The 20,423-nt window shown below is 48.8% G+C and overlaps 1 protein-coding gene and 1 long non-coding RNA gene across 2 annotated transcripts; one reads left to right on the forward strand and one right to left on the reverse strand.

Annotated features, from left to right (window-relative positions):
* Positions 1 to 5,212: 5,212 nt before the first annotated feature.
* Positions 5,213 to 16,145, reverse strand: KRT73 (keratin 73). Its single transcript, XM_025403078.1, has 9 exons — positions 15,674 to 16,145; positions 13,760 to 13,974; positions 12,871 to 12,931; positions 12,169 to 12,264; positions 11,273 to 11,437; positions 8,787 to 8,912; positions 8,198 to 8,418; positions 6,883 to 6,917; positions 5,213 to 6,091 (listed from the first exon to the last, which is right to left on the reverse strand). The coding sequence occupies exons 1-9, from the start codon at positions 16,118 to 16,120 to the stop codon at positions 5,835 to 5,837; spliced, it is 1,623 nt and encodes a 540-aa protein (XP_025258863.1). The 5' UTR covers positions 16,121 to 16,145; the 3' UTR covers positions 5,213 to 5,834.
* On the forward strand, positions 7,484 to 12,897 carry LOC112635146. Its single transcript, XR_003121864.1, has 3 exons — positions 7,484 to 9,010; positions 9,924 to 10,418; positions 11,149 to 12,897. It is a non-coding gene; the product is annotated as an uncharacterized LOC112635146 (long non-coding RNA).
* Positions 16,146 to 20,423: the final 4,278 nt, after the last annotated feature.

Below are 20,423 nucleotides of genomic sequence, written 5' to 3' on the forward strand. Positions count from 1 at the left end.
ATTCACCCTTCCCTCCCCTGCTACCCCAGTGCTCAGCCCAGGCCTTGGACAAGGGGACATTCAGGATGATTGTGAAACAGCAGAGTGCTTAGGGCAAGGCTTGTTACTGCATCCTCAGTGATATCCTGAAGTCTGGGCTCCCCTTGGGGACCTCATGGGATGGCTAAATGGTACCCGAGAGTAATTGGCTGACACAGCCTCCACTGGGCCAATGACAGGACATAATAATAGCCGCAGTGTTTACTCCACCGGGAACAAAGTTGTGAGGGCATTATTAAGCCGTGGAGACGGCGCCGATCACAGATGAACAGATAACAGCGTCCGGGTGTCCTAGGTGGGAGAGAGGGCGGGCTCTCAGTGCTGCCTCAGAGGAGGGGCTGTAGTCCATTCCCTCTGAAGGGAAGAAGGGCAGTGTCAGTGTGACTGGGTGACCAGCAGACCCTTCAAGAAGATCAAGGTTATGTTTTTCATTGTTACATGAGATTTTCCCTCTGCCCCGTCATTTTAGCCACTTTTTTCCCACAAGCACAAAAATGAATTTATTTATTCCAGCCATTGAGAATAGAAAATCAAGGAATGGATTACATTGAAAGAGGAGAATTTTTACATAGGATTGACTCACAAAGGGTGTCCTTGAAATCTTTTTTTTTTTTTTCCTAGAAATTTTCTAAGGAGTTGAGATATCCTGGGACCAGGGCTCTTATGCCCAGGGTTAAGGAACCGTAAGATGACCTTTTCTTATCTTCCCATGAGGGGTTGACTGGCTGGATGAATAAGGAATTCCTCAACCCCTGAATCACCTTTATTACAGATCATGAAAAGACAGAAGTGACACATGCAGATTTCAAAGGCCTCAGATGTGTGGGGATGTCAGCAGATCAAAGGGGGCTGAGGCCTGGGAGGTGGGGTTCTCATTGCCTCTGCCTCTGACAGTGGCTTACGGTGTCATCTCAGGCCTTGGTGACCACCTCTGTCATTAGTTCTTGGGTTAAAGCAACCCCTAGATTAGTAAACTAGACAAGGAACATTGCCCTTTGAAATCTAGATCTTTACTACAAAAGATGGATGAAATCACACTAGGCCGAGAATTGAAAATGCATTGCTGGTTAAACTGGGTCTCCTTTGCCCTGCAACACTAGTTCCTGGAAAGTTAATAGGTATCATGGGAAAAAAGGTATGAGAATGGATTCTGTGCTGGGTTTAAAAAAAATTAAGCAGGCATCTTATTGCAGGATTTTCTAGGCCCATTAACATGCTTAGTGCTAGAGCAATTTTAGGGCAGTGAACTATTCTGTACAGTACTGTAATGATGGCTACATGTCATTATACATTTGTCCAAACCCACAGACTTCCCAGTGAACCCCAGTGTAAACCATGAACTTGAGGTGGTAATGCTGCATCAGTGTAAGTTCATCAGTTGTAGCAAATGTACCCCTATGGTGGGAGATGTTGATAAGGGAGGAGGCTATGCATGTGTGGGGGTAAGGGGTAAATGGGAAACCCAAGTACCTTCCACTCTATTTTGCTGTAAACCTAAAACTACTCTAATGAATAGTCTATTAAACAAATAAATGGGTGGATAGATGGATGGGTGTATAGATGGATGAATGGATAGACAGGTGGATGGTATTAAACAATAATAACAGAAAGATGCATGATACTTTCTGTTGTACCAAAGGGTAATACAAAACTTAATGTTTTTCACACCTGATAGCTGAGAGGTGAACTTGTGAATGGGGAAGTGTCAGTGGGTTTTTTCTAGTTTTTAATATTTCTGAATGCTCCAATATGAGCATATAATGCTTTTATAAATAAGTTATATTTTTCCAAAAATTAAAAAAAAAACTAAAGATGAAAGGGGAGGGAAGTTAATTCTAGAATCAGAAATAAAGTACTGTTCTTGTCACAAACAAAAAATCCCCACAAAGCTCAGTGTTTTCCAAACCATTTTTTAGGCCATTGAGCCCTCTCTTTGGCCAAATACTTTATGGGGGCCAGAGTTTCAAGGAATATACTTTAAGAAACACTGAACAAGATATCTCTACTTCACCATTAAATTGACTTAAATTTCCCAAATCTGAAGAGACTTACAGTATCTCCCTAAAAACATGAAGGAGGCCTAAATATAATATGCAAGCTTATCTAGTTTATGGCGATATGGCCAGGGGTGTACTGTCCAAACCAAAGGGAGATTGTTTGTGTGGACTGCAGAGATCATGGCCAGCATCATCCCTGCACTGGCCAAGGGAGAGAGAATTCTCAGCCTGGTAATCAGCCTTGGGTATCTAGACTGAGCAAGGTGAGCCACAGACTGCCAGAGCTCACCAAATAACCTTGCTCTCCTCTCATTTCCCAGCCTCCTTTGCAATTCTGTTGGGGTTTGGGGTCATGTGACTAGCACTGGCCAATGAAACATGAGTGGCATTGAAGTGTGTCATTTCTGGGGTGGGGCAGTAAGCAGCTCATGTGCCTCCTCCCTCTCTTTTCCCCTGTCTGGTGACCTTGGAGTTCATGTGTCCCATGTGTCAGGACTGCAAGGCAGAAGAGCTGGGTCCTTGAGACACCCAATGGGAGAACCACATAGGGCAGCTGCCCTAACCTGCCTCGGACAGTGAGTGAGAACTAAATCTTTGCTGTGTTAAGTTAAGCTGCTCAGATGTCAGGGTTTGTCTCTTGAGGCTGTCAGCATTCATTATATGAACCCAAGCATAAAAGTTAGATGGCAGAAATCTCACGTAATAGCCAATGCTCTATATCCTAAGTTCATGTTCTCAAACGATCTTCTGATCACTATCAGACATTCTCTACTTCCCTTCTCACTTCAGTTTCCTGAAAGAATATTCTACACCTAAAAACAATAAGGGCAGCCATTTATGGAGCACTTACTATGTGCTAGAAGAACTAAATAATTCTCGTACATTATTTCATTAAATTTAATTCTCATGACAACTTTATGAGGTAACTCCAATTATTAACCCCTTTGTACGGATGAGAAAACTGAGGCTTATGGAGCAGAAGCATCTTGCCTAAGTTACACAATTAGTAAGTGGCAAAGTCCTTCTGACTCAGGGTCCATCTGACACCCAAGGTGTTAACTTCTCTCTCAAGCTCTACAGGATAAAATCCCCGCTCTTAGCATACGTGAAGGGGCCTCTCTTACACATCTGCTGCCTGCCTCCCCAACTCTGGATGCCACTGCTCCCTCCCTCTCCACCTACTAAGCCTCTCCATCCTTACACTTCACACTCCAGCAACAGTCACCTATTTGTGCCATGCTGCTGCCTCTGACTACAAAGCCCACTTCCTCCTCTTGTCCACCTAGTAAATTCCTATCCATCCTCTAAAACCTCTACACATATTGCCTCCCCTGTGAGCTTTCCCTGACCTCCCTGAAGTTCCTCTCTCTCCTCTGTGCTGCCTCTGTGTCTTCTATTGTTGCTAATACCTCACCATGTTACAGTTAGGTGTTTTATGGTTGTGCCTCCATTAGGGGCATTGAGGAGATTTCTTCATCACTGTATCCCCAGCACTAGCACATGCCAGGCATATGATATATGCTTAATGAATATTTTTTGAGCTGACTTTCTTCACTGGCTCTAAGAGTATAGTCCTGAGACTAATTATTCTGCCTGCCAGTTCTCCTTAGGGAATTAAGCTTGTGCTGTAATTTATGAGACGGTCTCTTTAAAGTCTGAATTTTTGAATTGCTTTACCAGCAGCTGTTCACCTCTTTCAGCGAGCTAATTAAGTCAAACCAAAAATATGGAGGACACGCTTTTGTTTCCACTAACATTTATTAAGCATCAATTTTGTGCCAGTAATCGCACAAGACATCCTCGTGTTGTCTCATTTTAGCTTAACAACAACTTAGAGACATTATTCTTCCTGTTTTATAGCTAACAAAATGAGGTTCAAGAAGAATGAGAGCTTCATTCATTATTGCCACTTAGTTGCAGAGTCTAAATCTGAATTAAAAGCTATTGATTTGAAGTCTAGGACCCTCCCAGGAACCACAGGGACCTGTTCAGATGCAATATGGGGGCCCCAACCTGAGTGTGTGCTAGCCTCTCACTTGCTTTTGCATCCTGTTGCATCCTGATCCAACATCATGGCCTTGGAATCTATGAGAAATCTCTGAGTATTTTCAAAACAAACGTTTCCCCCTGAATTCCTCCCTGGGCCTCACTTCACCTCTCCCATGCTCACAGTGGTTGAGCCCTCCTCTGTCCTGCTCCGTATCCTCCTAGAGCAGAGACCCAGCCACATCCAGGTGGAGTCCTGTCAACCTGGGATTGAGAGGCTTGTTACACTGGGCCCCACAGCTTTATGAAAAGAAAGCTGGGCGCGGTGGCTCAAGCCTGTAATCCCAGCACTTTGGGAGGCCAAGACGGGCGGATCACGAGGTCAGGAGATCGAGACCATCCTGGCTAACCCGGTGAAACCCCGTCTCTACTAAAAACAAATATAAAAAACTAGCTGGGCGAGGTGGCAGGCGCCTGTAGTCCCAGCTACTCAGGAGGCTGAGGCAGGAGAATGGCGTAAACCCGGGAGGCGGAGCTTGCAGTGAGCTGAGATCCAGCCACTGCACTCCAGCCTGGGTGACAGAGCAAGACTCCATCTCAAAAAAAAAAAAAAGAAAGAAAAGAAAGAAAAGAATCTGCAATTGTGTGTGTAACAGAGAGCCCCATTCTTAAACACATACATGTATGCACACACATATTCATACATACATAAACAAACTCATACATATACACATATACATAAACACCCATGCTCAACTCAGTGGGAACTTTACTAAGGGCCAAGAGAACATGTGTCATTACTTCAAAGAGGAGTCTCTACCTTTGGGCCTTTTCTTAGGGGACATGGAGCCATCATAATTTGACCCTAGGCTACCTAGAACTGGCCTTCTGCTGCCTCTTGACCAGTTTTAAATCTTGACACCAGGCAAGCGTGGGCTCCTTTTTCCTGCCAATAACCCGAATGTTCTTAAAGATCCCCCATTCACTGGAGAATTAGCCTGAGAAAAGCATGACTTAGAAGGTGATGGTGAGATCACCCAGGCTGAGTAGGGTGTCTTTCACTTAGATCAGAAGATACTTCCAGACTTCAGGTGCCCCAGTCTCCCATTCATTGACCACTCCACATGCAGAAGAGACATGGACTGAGATGAGGACTCCCTTAGGAGAGAGAAGCAGCCTGACCCCACGTTGGCTTTATAAGTTTATTGGTAAGACACAGGAGCAGGGAGGTGAAGCCTAAACAAGGAAGTACCCACAGATGAAGAGCACAAATCCCTTGGTTGATAGAATTAGCCTCAAGGGGTACTCCAGGCTATGTAATACGAATTGGCTATGCAAGATACAACCTCCCACCAGGCGTTTTGCCTGAGCCACTATTGCTCTAACACGAGAGAGTTCCTGCAGGTCTCTCAGTAGATCCGAAACCTTGTGTACCCAGGGAGCACATGGCCAAATAGTTACCGAGACAGGGTATGAAAGAGCAGCACAGGCAGATTGGGGTTACCTTTGAGAGACAGCCTTCCTCTGCACAGGGACATGCAGGCAGAGAAAGGGCCAAGTCTTCATCCAGAAGGGGAGGCTGAGTTAAAATGCCTCTTTGGATGGAGGCAGAAAGATGGGCTCCAGCTCTCGAATCCTGATTCAACATTAACAAAGACTGAGGCAGAGAGGTCAAGGAGAAGGAGGAGAGATCCACAGCAAAGCAAAGCAAGAAGGAGATGAGGACAAATGAGACAGAGGAATTTCCTAGAGGAGTCCGGAGCAGTCTGCCAGGGCAAGGCAGACTACTGGGAAATGGGCTGCCTTTCACTTTTATCTCATGGTTTTCTTGGTGGGTGAGCTTAGAGCTAAGGTCTTTCCCTGGGAGTCCTTGAATTCACTTGCACTCCCCAGCCTGGTCCTGGCTTCCCCACGGGGGCTGCAGTTCCCACTGCCAGTGACACAGCCCCCAGGCAGCATGCTGTAGCCCCCGCTGACAGAGCTGGGCCAGTAGCCATAGGTGCCAGCATTGCTGAATCCAAAACCAGCCCCGGCGCCTGCTGTTCCGGCCATGGAGCTGTTGATGACCGCTGCAGAGGAGGGAGGGATGAATGATCAGTGTATATCTCAGGACAGAGGTGGCCCTAAGTCCCCCTCCAACCTCCCAGCCCCACTAGCTTAAATGTCTGCTTCTTAAGCAAACACTTCCCATCAACCATGAACTTGGGTTCATTTGAGCAACTCAAGCACGGGAAGAACCCCAACCCTGCAAGACTCCCAAGTCAGGCACCTTGTCATTCTGTAAACAAACAGGAGTAGCAAGGGCTTCCCCCAAGGGACAGATGATGCTCGAGCATCAGATAGGTCAGCAGGTTCTTGCATTTAGCTTTACAATACCTTCTGAGTATTTTCCAAAAGAATTTCCTGATTGTTAAAATTAGGGTAGTTTCTGCTGGCCCCGCCATAAGAAGGAGACTGCCAAACACTGTGGGGCCAGCATTAAACTGACTTGCACAGTGGTCCACACACCGGTCTCCACTCCCAATAAGGAGGCACCACTCTGTGCTCAGTTTCCTTCATGCAGGAGAGCCGGCTGGGGGTGACAGGAGAGGGGAGGGGCTGAGAGTTTCACCGCAGCAGTGGGGAGACTGCTGTGAAAGAGGCCAGTGTGCAGTGTCAGAATGTGCTGGGCGTTGACTCCACCTGGAAGAAGCAGCTCTGAATGCGGAGGCCACAGGTCTCAGCAAGGAGGGTGAGCATGTGATAAAGTGGTCAACAGGCAGAGCCAAGCTGTTCTCCAGGGGGCTGGGTGGTGGACACCCACCCACCTTGTGTTTGTTGATGGACTGAAAGTATTCCCTCAGAGTCATGAAATACTCACAAATGCTCACGGAGTTGGTGTATTCTCCAGACATCCTGCAAGAGAGAAAAGCACAGGAGAGTCTGAATCACGTGGACTCCCAGAGTGGCCCTCACTGCCTAAACACAGGCTGGGGATCCTCAGCCAGGCCGGCTTAGCCTCCATGCACCCCACACTTGCCAGATGGCACTGGCTGTCCCTGAGTGTCTCTAAGCCCTCCCTCTCCCTCCTCAATCTATTCTTCCCACTGCAGAGATGTGGAACCTCCAACTTTGGAACCTCCAACAACATGACCACCCCCAAGGTCCCTCCTGCAGGGTTTCTCTTGAACCTATTTCTTTACTACTGTGAGCAGCTGCCTGAATAAATACATGTGTGGAAAGATCGGGATCAGGAGTTGTACTAACGAACTAACTGTATGATTTTGGGACCAGTGACTTCTCTCCAGGTCTCAGTTATAAAATGGTGCTAGGTTAAAACAGGGTTTTTTGAATGTTCGTGCTTCGTGTGCCAACCTTCTGACTGTTGCTAGGACCATGTTTGACTTGCTCTGTTAGATATTTAGTATTTTTAATTGACTGCCTTTTCCACAAAAGTGCATTTCTTTTAAAAAGAAGTTTTATATCACCAGAGTAAATAGAAACCAGTGTTATTACCTAACCAAATATAAATATAATGAAAATAAAACAATTTAAAACTTTCGGGCTAGATAATGTTATTATCTTCCCAAAGATTCTGCACCTGGGATCTACTGTCTGTTTATCAATAGGCGATATTTGCAAGTGTCTGAAAGGTGTTTTTGTGTTTTGTTTGTCTGTTTGTTTTTGAAATGGAGTCTCATTCTGTCACCCAAGACGGAGTACAGTAGCGCAATCTCAGCTCACTGCAACCTCCGCCTCCTGGGTTCAAGCAATTCTCCTGCCTCAGCCTCCCAAGTAGCTAGGATTACAGGCTTGCACCACCACATCCAGCTAAATTTTGTATTTTTAGTAGAGACGAGGTTTCTCCAATGTTGGCCAGGCTGCTCTCGAACTCCTGACCTCAGGTGATCCACCTGCCTCGGCCTCCCAAAGAGCTGGGATTACAGGTGTGAGCCACTGCGCCTGGCCGTCTGAGAGGTGTTAAAAACACAACAGCACCCAGTTAAGACTTTCTTCAAAGAGTCAAAAGAGAACTGTAAAGGAAATTGCTGTCACATTATCTGGCTGGATGCTGTTTGAAACTATGCCTGTGGGTGAATTAAACACATCTCCAGCACCCCCACTCCCAAACACACTCTGGGAAACTTTGATTTGGAGACTTGCAAAGTTTCTTTCAGACCCTCGGTCCCACCCACCTGCACTCCTCGCCCTCCAGCAGCTTGCGGTAGGTGGCGATCTCGATATCCAGGGACAGCTTCACGCTCAAAAGCTCTTGGTACTCGCGCAGCATCCGTGCCAGCTCCTCCTTGGCTTGCTGCAGGGCGCCCTCCAGCTCATCCAGCTTGGCTCTGGCGTCCTTGAGGGCACAGTCCCCCCGCTGCTCGGTGTCAGCGATGGCCGTCTCCAGGTTGGCACACTGGGGTCAGGAGGTAGCATTTTCCCCTGAGTTCCTCCCTGGGCCTCACTTCACCTCTCCCATGCTCTCAGTGGTTGAGCCCTCCTCTGCCCTGCCCAATGTCCTAGAGCAGAGACCCAGACACATCCAGGTGGAGTCCTGTCAACCCGGGACTGGGAGACTGGTTACGCTGGGCCCCATGGCTTTATGAAAAGAATCTGCAATTGTTCCTAACTTCAGATGGGAGCTAAGGGTGAGGGATGAGAGCAGGACCTCCATTTGAGGAAGGGGATTCTGAGATGGAGGCTCAGGAGAAGGAGGGGGCAGGGGGTGCTAAGCAGTTCACCCCTCCCTTAGGAGTGAGTAAGGAACACTCCAGTCCCCTTCACCTGCTTCTTCACACTCTCAATCTCTGAGCGCAGCCTTTGGATGAGACGGGTCAGCTCTGAGATCTCATTTTTGGTGTGTTTCAGGTCATCCCCATGCTGGCCGGCTGCTAGCTGCAGCTCCTGGAACTGGAGGAAAAGGAACCAAAGCAAGGACACTGACTCAGGGCCTGGCTGGGCTCAGCCTGGTACAGAGACTATGCCTGCACTTGTAGAGCCTGGCAGAGGTGGGTCTAGGTCACCCGCCTCACCAGATCTATCAGCAACCTCCCATTAAAGCATTGGTCCATTGCATTTGCTTGCCTTAAACACGGCTGATCTCATAGGTGGTTAGAATTGGCCATAAGGTCTGTTGAATGACCCAGACTCTCCACATGGCAACCTTATAACACACAGCTCCAATTATGACATTCCTCTGCCTATCGTCCTTCAAAGTCAAGGTCAAATTCAAACTCTTACATGGCATCCAGGGCCTCATTTCTTTCTGCCCTCGCCTAACACCTATCTGACTCTTCAGCTGGGCCAAACAGTCCCACAGTTCCCCCAGATGTCCCACGTGCTCTTGTGTCTCTGAGTCTTTGCCTAAGCCTCTCCTCCGACCTGAAAAACCCTCCCCCATCCATCCTCCTTTTTCCCTAGCTAGCTCCAACTTAGCCAGTGCAGAGTCACTTCCTCCATGAGGCCTTCCGTGACGTCCTCTTTGGGTGCAATTCTATTCCATTGCCCCTGGTACACCAGTCCATAGGTCTCCCCACAGTATACTGTATTGTGAACCTATTTCCATGCGTTCTCCGTCAGACCCAGAATGAATGGATGGCAGGGACTTTTCCTTTTAATTTTGAATTCCCAGTACCTAGCACAGTGCCTGGTTGGTGCTCAAAAAGAATCTGATGAATGAATGAGTGAGCCAATGAGCTGTCCATCTGTATTTTCTGTGACTCTCTCCCCTTGATACCTTAGCTGGGCCCCAGCCCACAGGCAGATTTGCTGGGCTGGGATGGTGGGAGGGATTAGCATGGAGGAGTATTTTGTGTGCATGATGAGGGTAGATTCAGCTATACCCCAAAACCACTAGCCATGAAATTTGGGTCATCTACTAATTTGGAATTACTTCTGCCTTTGATGTCATCTATTAAACAGTCACAGAGAGTACATCAGTTCTACTCAGAATGTGGCTCAAGCGGAACACAAAACTGGGACTGTTCAGCACTCTGGAGTGTTGTGTCTCTGTCCCTGGGCGCTCCACCACAGCATGGCCCAAGATTTAGGATTGTTCCTAAAGATGCCAAGTCATCCAGAAGGCAGAGAAGGCAGAGAAGGCAGAGGGGCTTCTCTCTTCACTCCTTTTGTTTTATCTTTGGTGCCAACCCTGAACAAGGAGCCTTCTCCCACTTCTCTGCAAGGCTGTGTGAGCAGGATGCCTCCCCGTACACTGGTTCTGACACCAAGCAGCTTCATTTTGAGACGAACAGCTAAGCATCTTCCTGCCACTTCTCTCTCAAGCCACACAAAGCCCTTAGAGTAAATGCTTCTTCCCCAGAGTCAACTTCTGATTTTCTGCCCAAATGCAGTGGAAGTTGAAGTCTGTCACCTAGATTCTGATCTAGCTGCGTTACTTGCCAGCTGTTGCCTTTGGTAAGTAGCTTGAACTCCCTGGGCCCTACCTTCTTTATCTTTAAAAGGGAATCATCAAAATAAGCCATCATAATACTGTTATGATTCTGGCCATTCTCTACCCTATCTTGCAACAGTAATGTGAAAGGCTTTGGGGACTGAGGAGTTGAGTTTAAACCTCCACCAAGAAGCCCTGGCCTATGTCTCCTAGACCTGGAAAGCCTCCCTCCTCCCCCACTGCAGGCTAGCAAGAAGGCAGGGAGAGGGATGAGATAAGGTCTCCCAAGAGTGGATTCCCTTGAGAAAGAGCCTGATAATGCAAGGAACAATTAGGAAGTTGCCATCTTGATCTGAGAAACCAAATTATCTAAAGAATCAGTTTCCACCTACCACCATTAGGGAAGTTAAGATCTGAGGACTCAAACTTCTGCTTTATCCTTGGAGTTAGACTTGAATGAAAAGATAGAAATTACTTGATTCCAGATCACACTGAAGAGACCCCCTCATTTATGATAATTAGCGGGGGCGTTGAGATGCCAACTACTCATGTTGCTTCTCCCCTCCAGACAGAACTCTCTGCCTCCAGGGAGTTGTTTCTGACCTGCCCCACCTGGTCCTAGTTCCTCAATCTGGACTCTGTTTGCACAACATTCACCTGCACTCAGCTGAGTGCATCCTCCAGGGGTGCTGTTGATCTAAGTGGGTCCCAAGGACAGAGCTGTGTCTTCTTCTCCCGTCTGGCTTCCCGCAGTGCCCAGGATGGTGCTGTGCTCCCAGCAAGCTATGGGTCACCACAGTGAGTCATGGGGCAGACAAGACAGAGTCTGGAGCGCAGGGCCCTGCACATGTCACTGTAGGGAGTTGTGTGGCCTCACCTTGGTCTGGTACAGGGCCTCGGCCTCGGCCTTGCTCTTCCGGGCGATCTCCTCGTACTGGGCACGGACCTCAGCAATGATGCTGTCCAGGTCCAGGTTCCTGTTGTTGTCCATGGACAGGATGATGGATGTGTCGCTGATGTGGGACTGGATCTGAGCGATCTCCTGCGGGGGAAACAAGGAAGCATGAAATGCCTTCTGTGACCAGAGAAAGGTACCAAGGTGATGGCCCTGTCCCAGAGGGATGGCCCTAGACCATCCCACACAGATGGAAGCTGCACCCCACAAAGCTTATAAGAACACAGATCACAGCCCAGAGGTTCCAATACCACATCTGAAAACTGCTGAATGGGTTTGAAGCAGCCCAGGAAGAAAACAGCCCGCACATCTGTCCCCTGAGACAGGACAGGAATGGGGAAGGTGGAAGACAACAACCTGGCTACCACACATGGGACACGAAGGGACACAGGAGCCCAGGAATGCTTGGCCAACAGGTTGAGGCTTGAAATCAGATGTGCATAGAGAAGGTAGAAGGGGTATGAGGACTTCCTACCTCTATCCCTGGGGATTCCTGCCCAAGACCCCAGGAAGCATCCCCAGTCACAGAGAGAAGAGAAGCAGGAATGAGAATATGCTTGGCTGAAGTTCAATTCCCACTGAACCCATTAAGGACTCTGGTTTCCTGAAGGAAGTGAAAGCAGGACATCCTCAGGGCAGTCAGGGATGGATGGGGCACCAGGATAGATGGCCACTCCCACCTTTGATCTACAAATTTCTCAGCACCCCAATGCTGGAGGTGCCCTGGACTGCTTAAGTTACTGATAAGTAAGAAACTGTTCATCACATATCTGCCCTTCCAGAAGACAGAACCAGAGGTGGAGCAGGGGGAGCCTTACCCCCTCATACAGGCACTTGAAGAACTTGATTTCTCCATCCAGGGCGTCCACCTTGGCCTGCAGCTCCACTTTGCTCATGTAGGCTGCATCCACGTCCTATGGAGAATCCAGATACGCCCGACCTCACCTTTCTTCAAGCCCAGACAGGTCTGTCCAGCAAACTGACACCCGCAGGCCCTGCCCTAGCTAGCTGCCCAGGAATGGACTTCAGATCCAAGGGGTAGAAACCTGCCTTCCAGCCACAACTCACTGTCAGACTCACTGTGAAATCTGGGGCAAGTTTCTTGGGCCTCTGGAACTCCTTCTGCCTCTATTTCTTAGAGAAGGGTGTGGGACTCTATACCCCACTCAGCCGGTCATTCAGCCAACAGAGGGAGCCAAGGGCAGCCACAGCGATTTGCCAGAAACCAGCAGAGTTGGAAGGCAAACCTGCAACCCCTCCCAAAGCCTGTCCTGTTCCCCAGCCAAAGTGGACATGAGTTGGCACTGACTATCCACATCTAGGTTCCTGTCCACAAAGTGCTATGTGCTAAACCAATACCCAGGTGTCCCAAGATGTCCCGAGCAGCAAGCCCTTCATCTCTTCCTTCAGCACTTCGGCTCCAGGCCCTTCTGCAGGGGCGCTCAGACCTCAGTTGCTCCTCTCTCTTAGCCCAACACCCGCTGCTGGGGGACTGAAGGGAACCCATGGACCCTCCTCACCTTCTTAAGCACCACAAATTCATTCTCAGCAGTTGTGCGCTTGTTTATTTCTTCTTCATACCTGCAGGGAAAGCATCACAGTGAGCAGGGTGTGTGTCTGTGTGTGTGCATGCGTATACATTCTCATAGTGAAGTGGGAAAAGAGATGCCCATATTATATGCTTTTTAAGAGGTATTATTCTATACCCTTGCAAGTCCATCCCAACACACCAGGACTATTTGGCCAGAGTTGGAGGCTGGGTATGAATTAACCTCCTCCTAAGCCTGGGTGGTTTGAGGTCTGATTTCTTCTGATGCCTGGGGAGTAAGTTCTCCCTCTTCCCACTCAATATCTGAATCACAGAAGCACACCAGCTACCCCTTTCAGCCATGATTCTTGTGTCAATCCTCCTGCCTGACACCCTACCAACAGCTCCCCTCCATCCCTAGGCAGGGGTTCCAAGGAAGCCAGAACTATCCCCCAGGGGAAAAAGAAGGCACATGGCCCAAGTGTCCAGGACCTAAAGGCAACGAGGGAGGAAGCCCAACAGGAACTCCAACTCCTTTCCCGCTGCAGAGAGCAGCAGCTGGGTCAGGGGTGGTTCTTTGGAACTCAGCGGCACATTGGTGAGCTTAGGAACCAAGAGGCTGTGGCACACACAACACAGGCACTCTTGAGTGGGGAGCAGGAAGGAGCGTGCCAAGGAGGGGATCACCTGCCAGGACAGCCCTGACGCTGCCCAAGAGGCTGGTTGTCCACTGTCCAGTCTGCCTTGTTGCCCAAAGAAGGCTCTCATCTTGCCGGGACAGATGAACCCAGTACCTCCAAGGCCAGAAGCAAACATCCCAGTGCCTGCTGGGAAAGCCTCACCCTGGGAGGCAGGCCAGCCTAGAGCGGCATCCTGCTCACCTCTTCTTGTAGTCCTCTACCACTTCGCGCACGCTCCTCAGCTCTGAGTCCAGCCTCACCCTGTCCCCGCACAGCGTCTCCAGCTGTTTCCGCAGGTTGCTGATGTAGCCCTCGAGAATGGGCTCCAGGTTGTTCTTGCAGTTGTTCAGGTCCAGCTGCTGCAGCAGCTCCCACTTGGTCTCCAGCACCTGGTTCTGCTGCTCCAGGAACCGCACCTGGAACCCATGCCACACATACTTAAGCAATGAGGAGAGGGGATGTGAGATTTCCCTTCCTGGACAGGAACTGTGTTCTCTTATGCTACACTAGCTTTAAAAATGAGCCTCAGTCCTTAAAAATTGCCACCCATGCCACTCACACCCCCAATCCTTACCTAGGGTCCTTTATCTGACTGAAGTTCTCACTCTGAGGCAGCCCCTAAGGTCGGGAGGGGCACCAACATCTTCATTTCCTTCTCGAACTATCAGGATCTAGATCTCCTGTCTCTTTTGCACTTATCCAAACCTGCCTGGACTGATGTCCATGTTCAGCCCAGGCCATCTCTCCAAGGCAGCTCCTTAGACACAAGCTGGCCTGTGCTAGCCTTCACACTGTCAGGCCTTCTGCTTAGGGTCTGGTGGCCTGGCCCATGCTCTGCCTATTCTCTCCCTCCTTGTGCATGGGCTCTCCCAGCCCAATCAGAGGCAGATGCTCAGCTTATCTGGGGTCTCTGGCCCTCCTAAGTTGCTTTCATGTCTGCATCTCTATTATCTCAATCACAGCATTGCCCCAGCAGCAGAACAAGCATTCTGAAGTTGCAACCTACATATATATCACTCCTCTGCTTAAAACCCTCGGGTGGTTCCACATCACCCTCAGGGTCAAGTCCATATTCCTTATCACGCTCTTCATAATATGGTCAGCCCTCCTGGCTTCCTTCTTTACTCACACAGTGATCTCGTAAACCCAAGGTCTCCCGTTCCCTAGACAAGTTCTACCATGCTGCACGTGCTCTCTCCCTAGATTGCCTTTTCCCCACCTCTGTCTGACAACTCCTACTCATGCCTCACCACCCTACCTCACTATCACTCTGGGTGAGCTTCCTCTGCTCCCCTAAGTTTAGGAAGTCTGTGTTTCCCAAGACCTTCCTACCACTTTGTTCCTCGGTGATTCTCAAACCTGAGTGCATCAGCATCACCTGGAGGGCTTGTTAAAATGCAGGGTGCTGGGCCCTACTGCAGAGGCTCTGATTCAGTTGCTCTGGGATGAAGCCTGAGAATGTGCATTCTAACAAGCGTCCAGGTGATGTTGATGCTGCTGGTTCCAGGGCCACTTTTGAGAACGACTGCTCCAGGGCACCATGACCTCCAGCTGCCTTGCCTCATAGGCTGCGTGTGTTACAGACTGAGTCTGAGCTGTCAGAAGACACAGGAGGAAAAGCTGGGTAGCATGGCAGTCTAGATGCCCCAGGTTGTCAAGGGCATCTCCTTCACCTGGCTTCTAAGTCTCAAAGGCTGTCACTCTCCTACTTCTCAACTCAGAGACCACTCTCTCTGCCTCCTGGACACCTTCCCGGGCTAGGCTGCTGGCTCTTCTCAGCCCTCTGACCCTGGTCCCTTGCCTCTGATGTCCAGGCTTTGTCCAGTTCCTCCCTGGGCTGTCTGCATCCTGGGGAGGTGTCCTGCCTTCCTCTGCTTCAGACAGGGAGCGCCCCAAGGAAAATGAAGGTGGGGGAAGGAAGGGGCTCTATGACATGAGCAAGCCTTATGGGCCCAGCACCTGGGGGGCTTTGAAGTTATTTACCTGGTGTCTGATTTTGCTAGGAGAAATGATTTCTTGCTCTCAGGCAAATTGAACCCACAAATTAGGGGAGTGGCTCCCTCCTCAGTTCTTAAAATGGGGAGCCCAAGATCAGCTTTCTCCAGGAAGACCCACCTTGTCGATGAAGGAGGCAAACTTGTTGTTCAGCACCTTGATCTGCTCCCGCTCCTGGGCACGCACTTTCTGGATTTCAGGGTCCAGTTCCACGTTGAGGGGTGCCAGGAGGCTCTTGTTGATGGTGACCTGATGGATACCCCCGGGTGGGCACACGGACGGACTCACGGACCCCAAGGCCACACTGCCAAACATGCTGCCGGCAAAGCCACTGGCCCGGCCCCGGCCAAATCCATAGCCTCCTGCCCACCCACTGCCACTGGCCACATTGAAAGAGATGCTCCGGGCACCCCCCAGGCTGTAAAGGCTCCGACTGCTGAAGCCCCCACTGAGCCCTTTGCCCCCTGCTTGGTAGGAGGATGAGCTGCCCCCTGAGAGCACAGCTGAGCAGCCGCTGAAGCCCCCCTTGGCAGCAGCTCCCGACTTGTAGGTGAATTGGCGGCTCATGGTAGGAGGCCAGAAAGTGGGGATAAGATGCCAACTCTTAGCTGAGATGCAGTTCACCAGCCTGTGATCCTGGGTTCCCACTTTATAGGACTCAGGAGGGAGCCACTGGCCTAATTTGTGGGTTCAGTTTGCCTGGGAGCAAGAAATCCTTTTCTCCCAGCAAAATCAGACATCAGGTAAATAACTTGAAAACTCCCAAAGTGCTAGTCTTGCAAGTCTTGCTCATGTAATTTGAGTTTAACTAATGAACATGGGTAATTAGCATGGGCACATTATCCACAGAAAGATCTTGGGTGGGAGGTTTGTCGCAGTCTCAATTGCTGTTCCCCAGGGAGTGGTGGGACTGGGTTTGTAGGGGTACAGAGGGGAGACCTTTAATTGACAGTGTCATCTGTGAGAAATCTCACAACCATGCCAGCATCAGATGGGCTGCTTCAGGTACCCTGGCTGAGCAGCTTTTATGTGGTTAGGAAGAGGCTCCTCCTGCCTGGCTTCCTGGGGTTCCTGGAGATAGGTTTCATGGCTGGCCAGGGCCATAGGAGAGGAGCACACTGGGAATCCAGGCCCAGCCTCTGTCTGCCAGCCCCCTGCTGTGCTCTCCCAGGCAGCTCTCCTGCTCCTCTGTGCCAGTCAGGCTGCCCTGCTCACCTTCCTTTGCACACACTGACTTCTTTGTCCCTTTACCATCCCACTACCCCGACTCTTGACCTTGAAATAATGGTCACTTGGCACCGTTCACGATGGCTGACACTGGTGCAGCACTTTACAGTATAAAAGAGCTCCTCACACAAGAAGCTCATTTAATCCACTTAGTCTGCCTGGAGGGGAATGGTGATGATCCATATTAACAATGGGGAAACCAAGGGTCACATAACTGAGGATATCATTCCTTTAGCAAACATTTAGTGAGTCCTTTCTTTGTGTGAATCCCAGAGAACGAAAATGCCCCAAAAAAGCACAGGCCCCAGCTTTGAGGACTCCTCTTGGCTGGTCTTCTGACTCCACATTCAGAGCTATGCCAGCCTTTTTCATTCATCCATCCATCCATCCATCCAACCAGCCAACCAGCCATCTATGTGTTCACTCATTTATCCATTCATTTAACAGACTTCTATTGAGCGCTGACTCTCTCCCAGGTACTGTGCTAGGCTCTTGGGTCCCGAATTAAGAAGACCCAACCTAGCTCACAATTTTGGAGGTGGGGAGGTAGGGCAGACATTTGAATTTTATGGATCCTTGACATTGCCAAAGTATGTGACCCAAGAGTTTCCCAAATCCCAAATCCCAAATATATCCATAGTATAGAATTTGCTCCATAAAACACAAGTATTTCCCTAGCTGAGTACTTGAATGAACACTTGGCCCATCCTTCTTTTCTATTTCTGTACAGAGGTTATGATAGGCCCCTAAAACTGTTGTACTAAGCAATTGCCAAATTCAACCTCCCCTCTTTTTTATACAATACAGTTGTTTTCTAGTTAAGAATAATCATGGCGGGGCACGGTGGCTCAAGCCTGTAATCCCAGCACTTTGGGAGGCCGAGGAAGGCGGATCACGAGGTCGGGAGATCGAGATCATCGTGGCTAACACGATGAAACCCTGTCTCTACTAAAAAAATACAAAAAACTAGCTGGGCGAGGTGGCGGGAGCCTGTAGTCCCAGCTACTTGGGAGGCTGAGGCAGGAGAATGGCGTAAACCTGGGAGGTGGAGCTTGCAGTGAGCTGAGATCTGGCCACTGCACTCCAGCCTGGGCGACTGAGCAAGACTCCATCTCAAAAAAAAAAAGAATAATCATCTTCTTAGATGTCTTCAATTTCACTAAAGGCAATGCCACTTGGCAATCCTTTAATCTTTTTTAGCTACACAAAGTTTCTATTCTTTTTTTTTTCTCTTCCTGTGTAAGTTTCTTTGTAAGGCACAAAGAAGACCAACAAAACTGCATTGTGATGAGAATGCTGAGTATTCCAGCCAGAATCACTCCCTAATTGGCTCATTTCAGCACACCAGCACTGGGGTGGAGGTGATTCAGACCCACATCTCAGCAAAACTACAAACTGCTGCATGTCACAGGCCTTGATATCACCCCAGTGGCATTTATGCTGTGAATGCCAACTCTGCAGTGTGGCGTGGGTGTGCTTACGAGCAAACAGCCCCTCTCCTTATGGTTTTCACTTCCCCTCCCCTCCCTGGCCTTCTCGTCTTGTGAACCTGCCACAGAGGCACCCCCAGAAAACTTCTCTGATGACTTTCCTAATCCAATCACACCTCTCTTCCCAGCCTCCCATGTATCGTTTGTCGTCCAAACAACAGCATCTATTATGTCAATTGTCTCTTCTAATTTGATGTCTGTACCTGTATTCAGGAGGTATGTCAATCTTTCCTGATGGCCAGAAATTTTCCTGAGGACAAGATCCAGGTCCTATCCTCCCTTTGGTCCTCTCTACTCACTTCCCAGAACTCCAGTGGTGAAGGACTCTCAGGCAGTCATGGACTAGGCTAAAAAACTCTTAGGTGCCCTTTGAAATCATTCTCCCTAAGAACAGTATCCCTAGCACTTGTCATTAAAACTCCTCTAAATTGGTTTTCACATAGTGAGCTCCTTATATTTCACATCGTGCTATTGCCCTCACCAGGGGAAACTCAATGCCAGATGAACCCACTTACCAAGTCAGCCCCACTTCCCACAGTGGAGCTGTCCTGCCACTAGCCTCTGCCCAGACTCTAGGGCAAGAGTTTCTGATGGTTTCAGAAAAGAGAGATAAAGACAGAGAGAGAGGCAGGAAATCAACTTCCTGTCACCCCCAGGGGCAATCAAATAAATATTGTGAAATCAGTATTCCACATGTAGATATTCCACATCTGGAAAGATGAAGTAGATACACTTTTCCCTTCTTCACAAACATAAGAAGACTCTGAAGGGTAGAGAAGAAGGCACACCAACAGGGACCTCAGGACCCAATGAAAGACATGATGAAGATTTCTCTAGGGTTTCTATTTGTCTCCTATATTCCAGACTTGGAGCAGAAAAAGGCAGGAATCTGGAAAGGCTCAGATTTTTAAAGACTGAACAAAAGCCTCATCTCTGTAGCCACATCATCGGGAAAGGGGCAGCCTAGCAAGACAGAAAACTTACAGAGAATAATCACTGTATTTCATCCCAACACACAGAAAAAACTATGGTTTCACCCACACCCACATCAGCAAAAGCTGAGTGGGAGGCCTAGACCTTCACACTCACCAGGCTATAATGAGGTGCCCTAACTGCCCCCTCCCCCAGCAGTTAGGTGGAATCAGGGAAGTCCAAGAAAGAAGCTGGGATTTCATCCCCACCAGGAGATAACAAGTGCCTGACCCACTTGGTGCCAATGGAGACCATGTGGGGAGCCCAGACTTCCACCCTTACCTGGCAACAACAAGGTAGCATCCACACCCTTTCCCCTGCAAGGGCAATGTCAGAAGAAGGCAGCCAAAGCAGAAGATTTCAACAATATCCAGAATCTCATAGTAATACCAAAACGTCCAAATTTTTATTTTAAAAATCACTCATTGTGCCAAGAACAAGGAAGTTCTCAAAGTGAATGAAAAAAAAGACAATCGATAGATACCAATACCTAGATGACAAAGTTGTTAAAATTATCTGACAAAGATTTCAAAGCAGCCGCAATAAACATGCTTAAATGAACAACTAAGAACATGCTAAATAGATGAAAAATTAGACAGTTTCAACAAAGAAATTAAAAAACCAGAAGAACTAAATGGAAGTTTTATTTATTTATTTATTTATTTATTTATTTAATAACCAAGCCCAACTTGCTTGTTTTATTGGAGAAGAGGATATGGAATAAACAGCTGGGACCTGAGTCTGGGAAGAACCCCGTCCCCTCCCCATACATGCCCACTGCTCCAAATTAAAAATAGCCAACTATGGGAGAGCAGCCAAGACAACAACTGGGGGCAGGGGAAGGAGACACGGAACTCAAGGGCAGTGGTGAAGAGACCATGCATGTGCTGGGAGGGCCCAGAGGGAGCAGCAACACGAACAGTGCAAGTACAAGTCTCTGTGTCTTCCCTGGGGTTATGTATGTATAATATGTAGAGATGAGGCCTTCTATCTCACTTGTCTCCCTTCTGCTCCGTGCTACCTGCCACAGTCCCAGCTCCTCTTTCCACCTGACGGTGAAGGGAAGTGGGGGATAAATAAGTCATCACTGAATTGTGACCAGACCCACATCCATCAGCTTCTGGATCTTTAAATGGAAGTTTTAGAACTAAGAAATAGAATAACCAAAATAAAAAACTCAA

Source organism: Theropithecus gelada, chromosome 11 (assembly GCF_003255815.1).
Source record: "Theropithecus gelada isolate Dixy chromosome 11, Tgel_1.0, whole genome shotgun sequence".
NCBI classification, from domain to species: domain Eukaryota; kingdom Metazoa; phylum Chordata; class Mammalia; order Primates; family Cercopithecidae; genus Theropithecus; species Theropithecus gelada.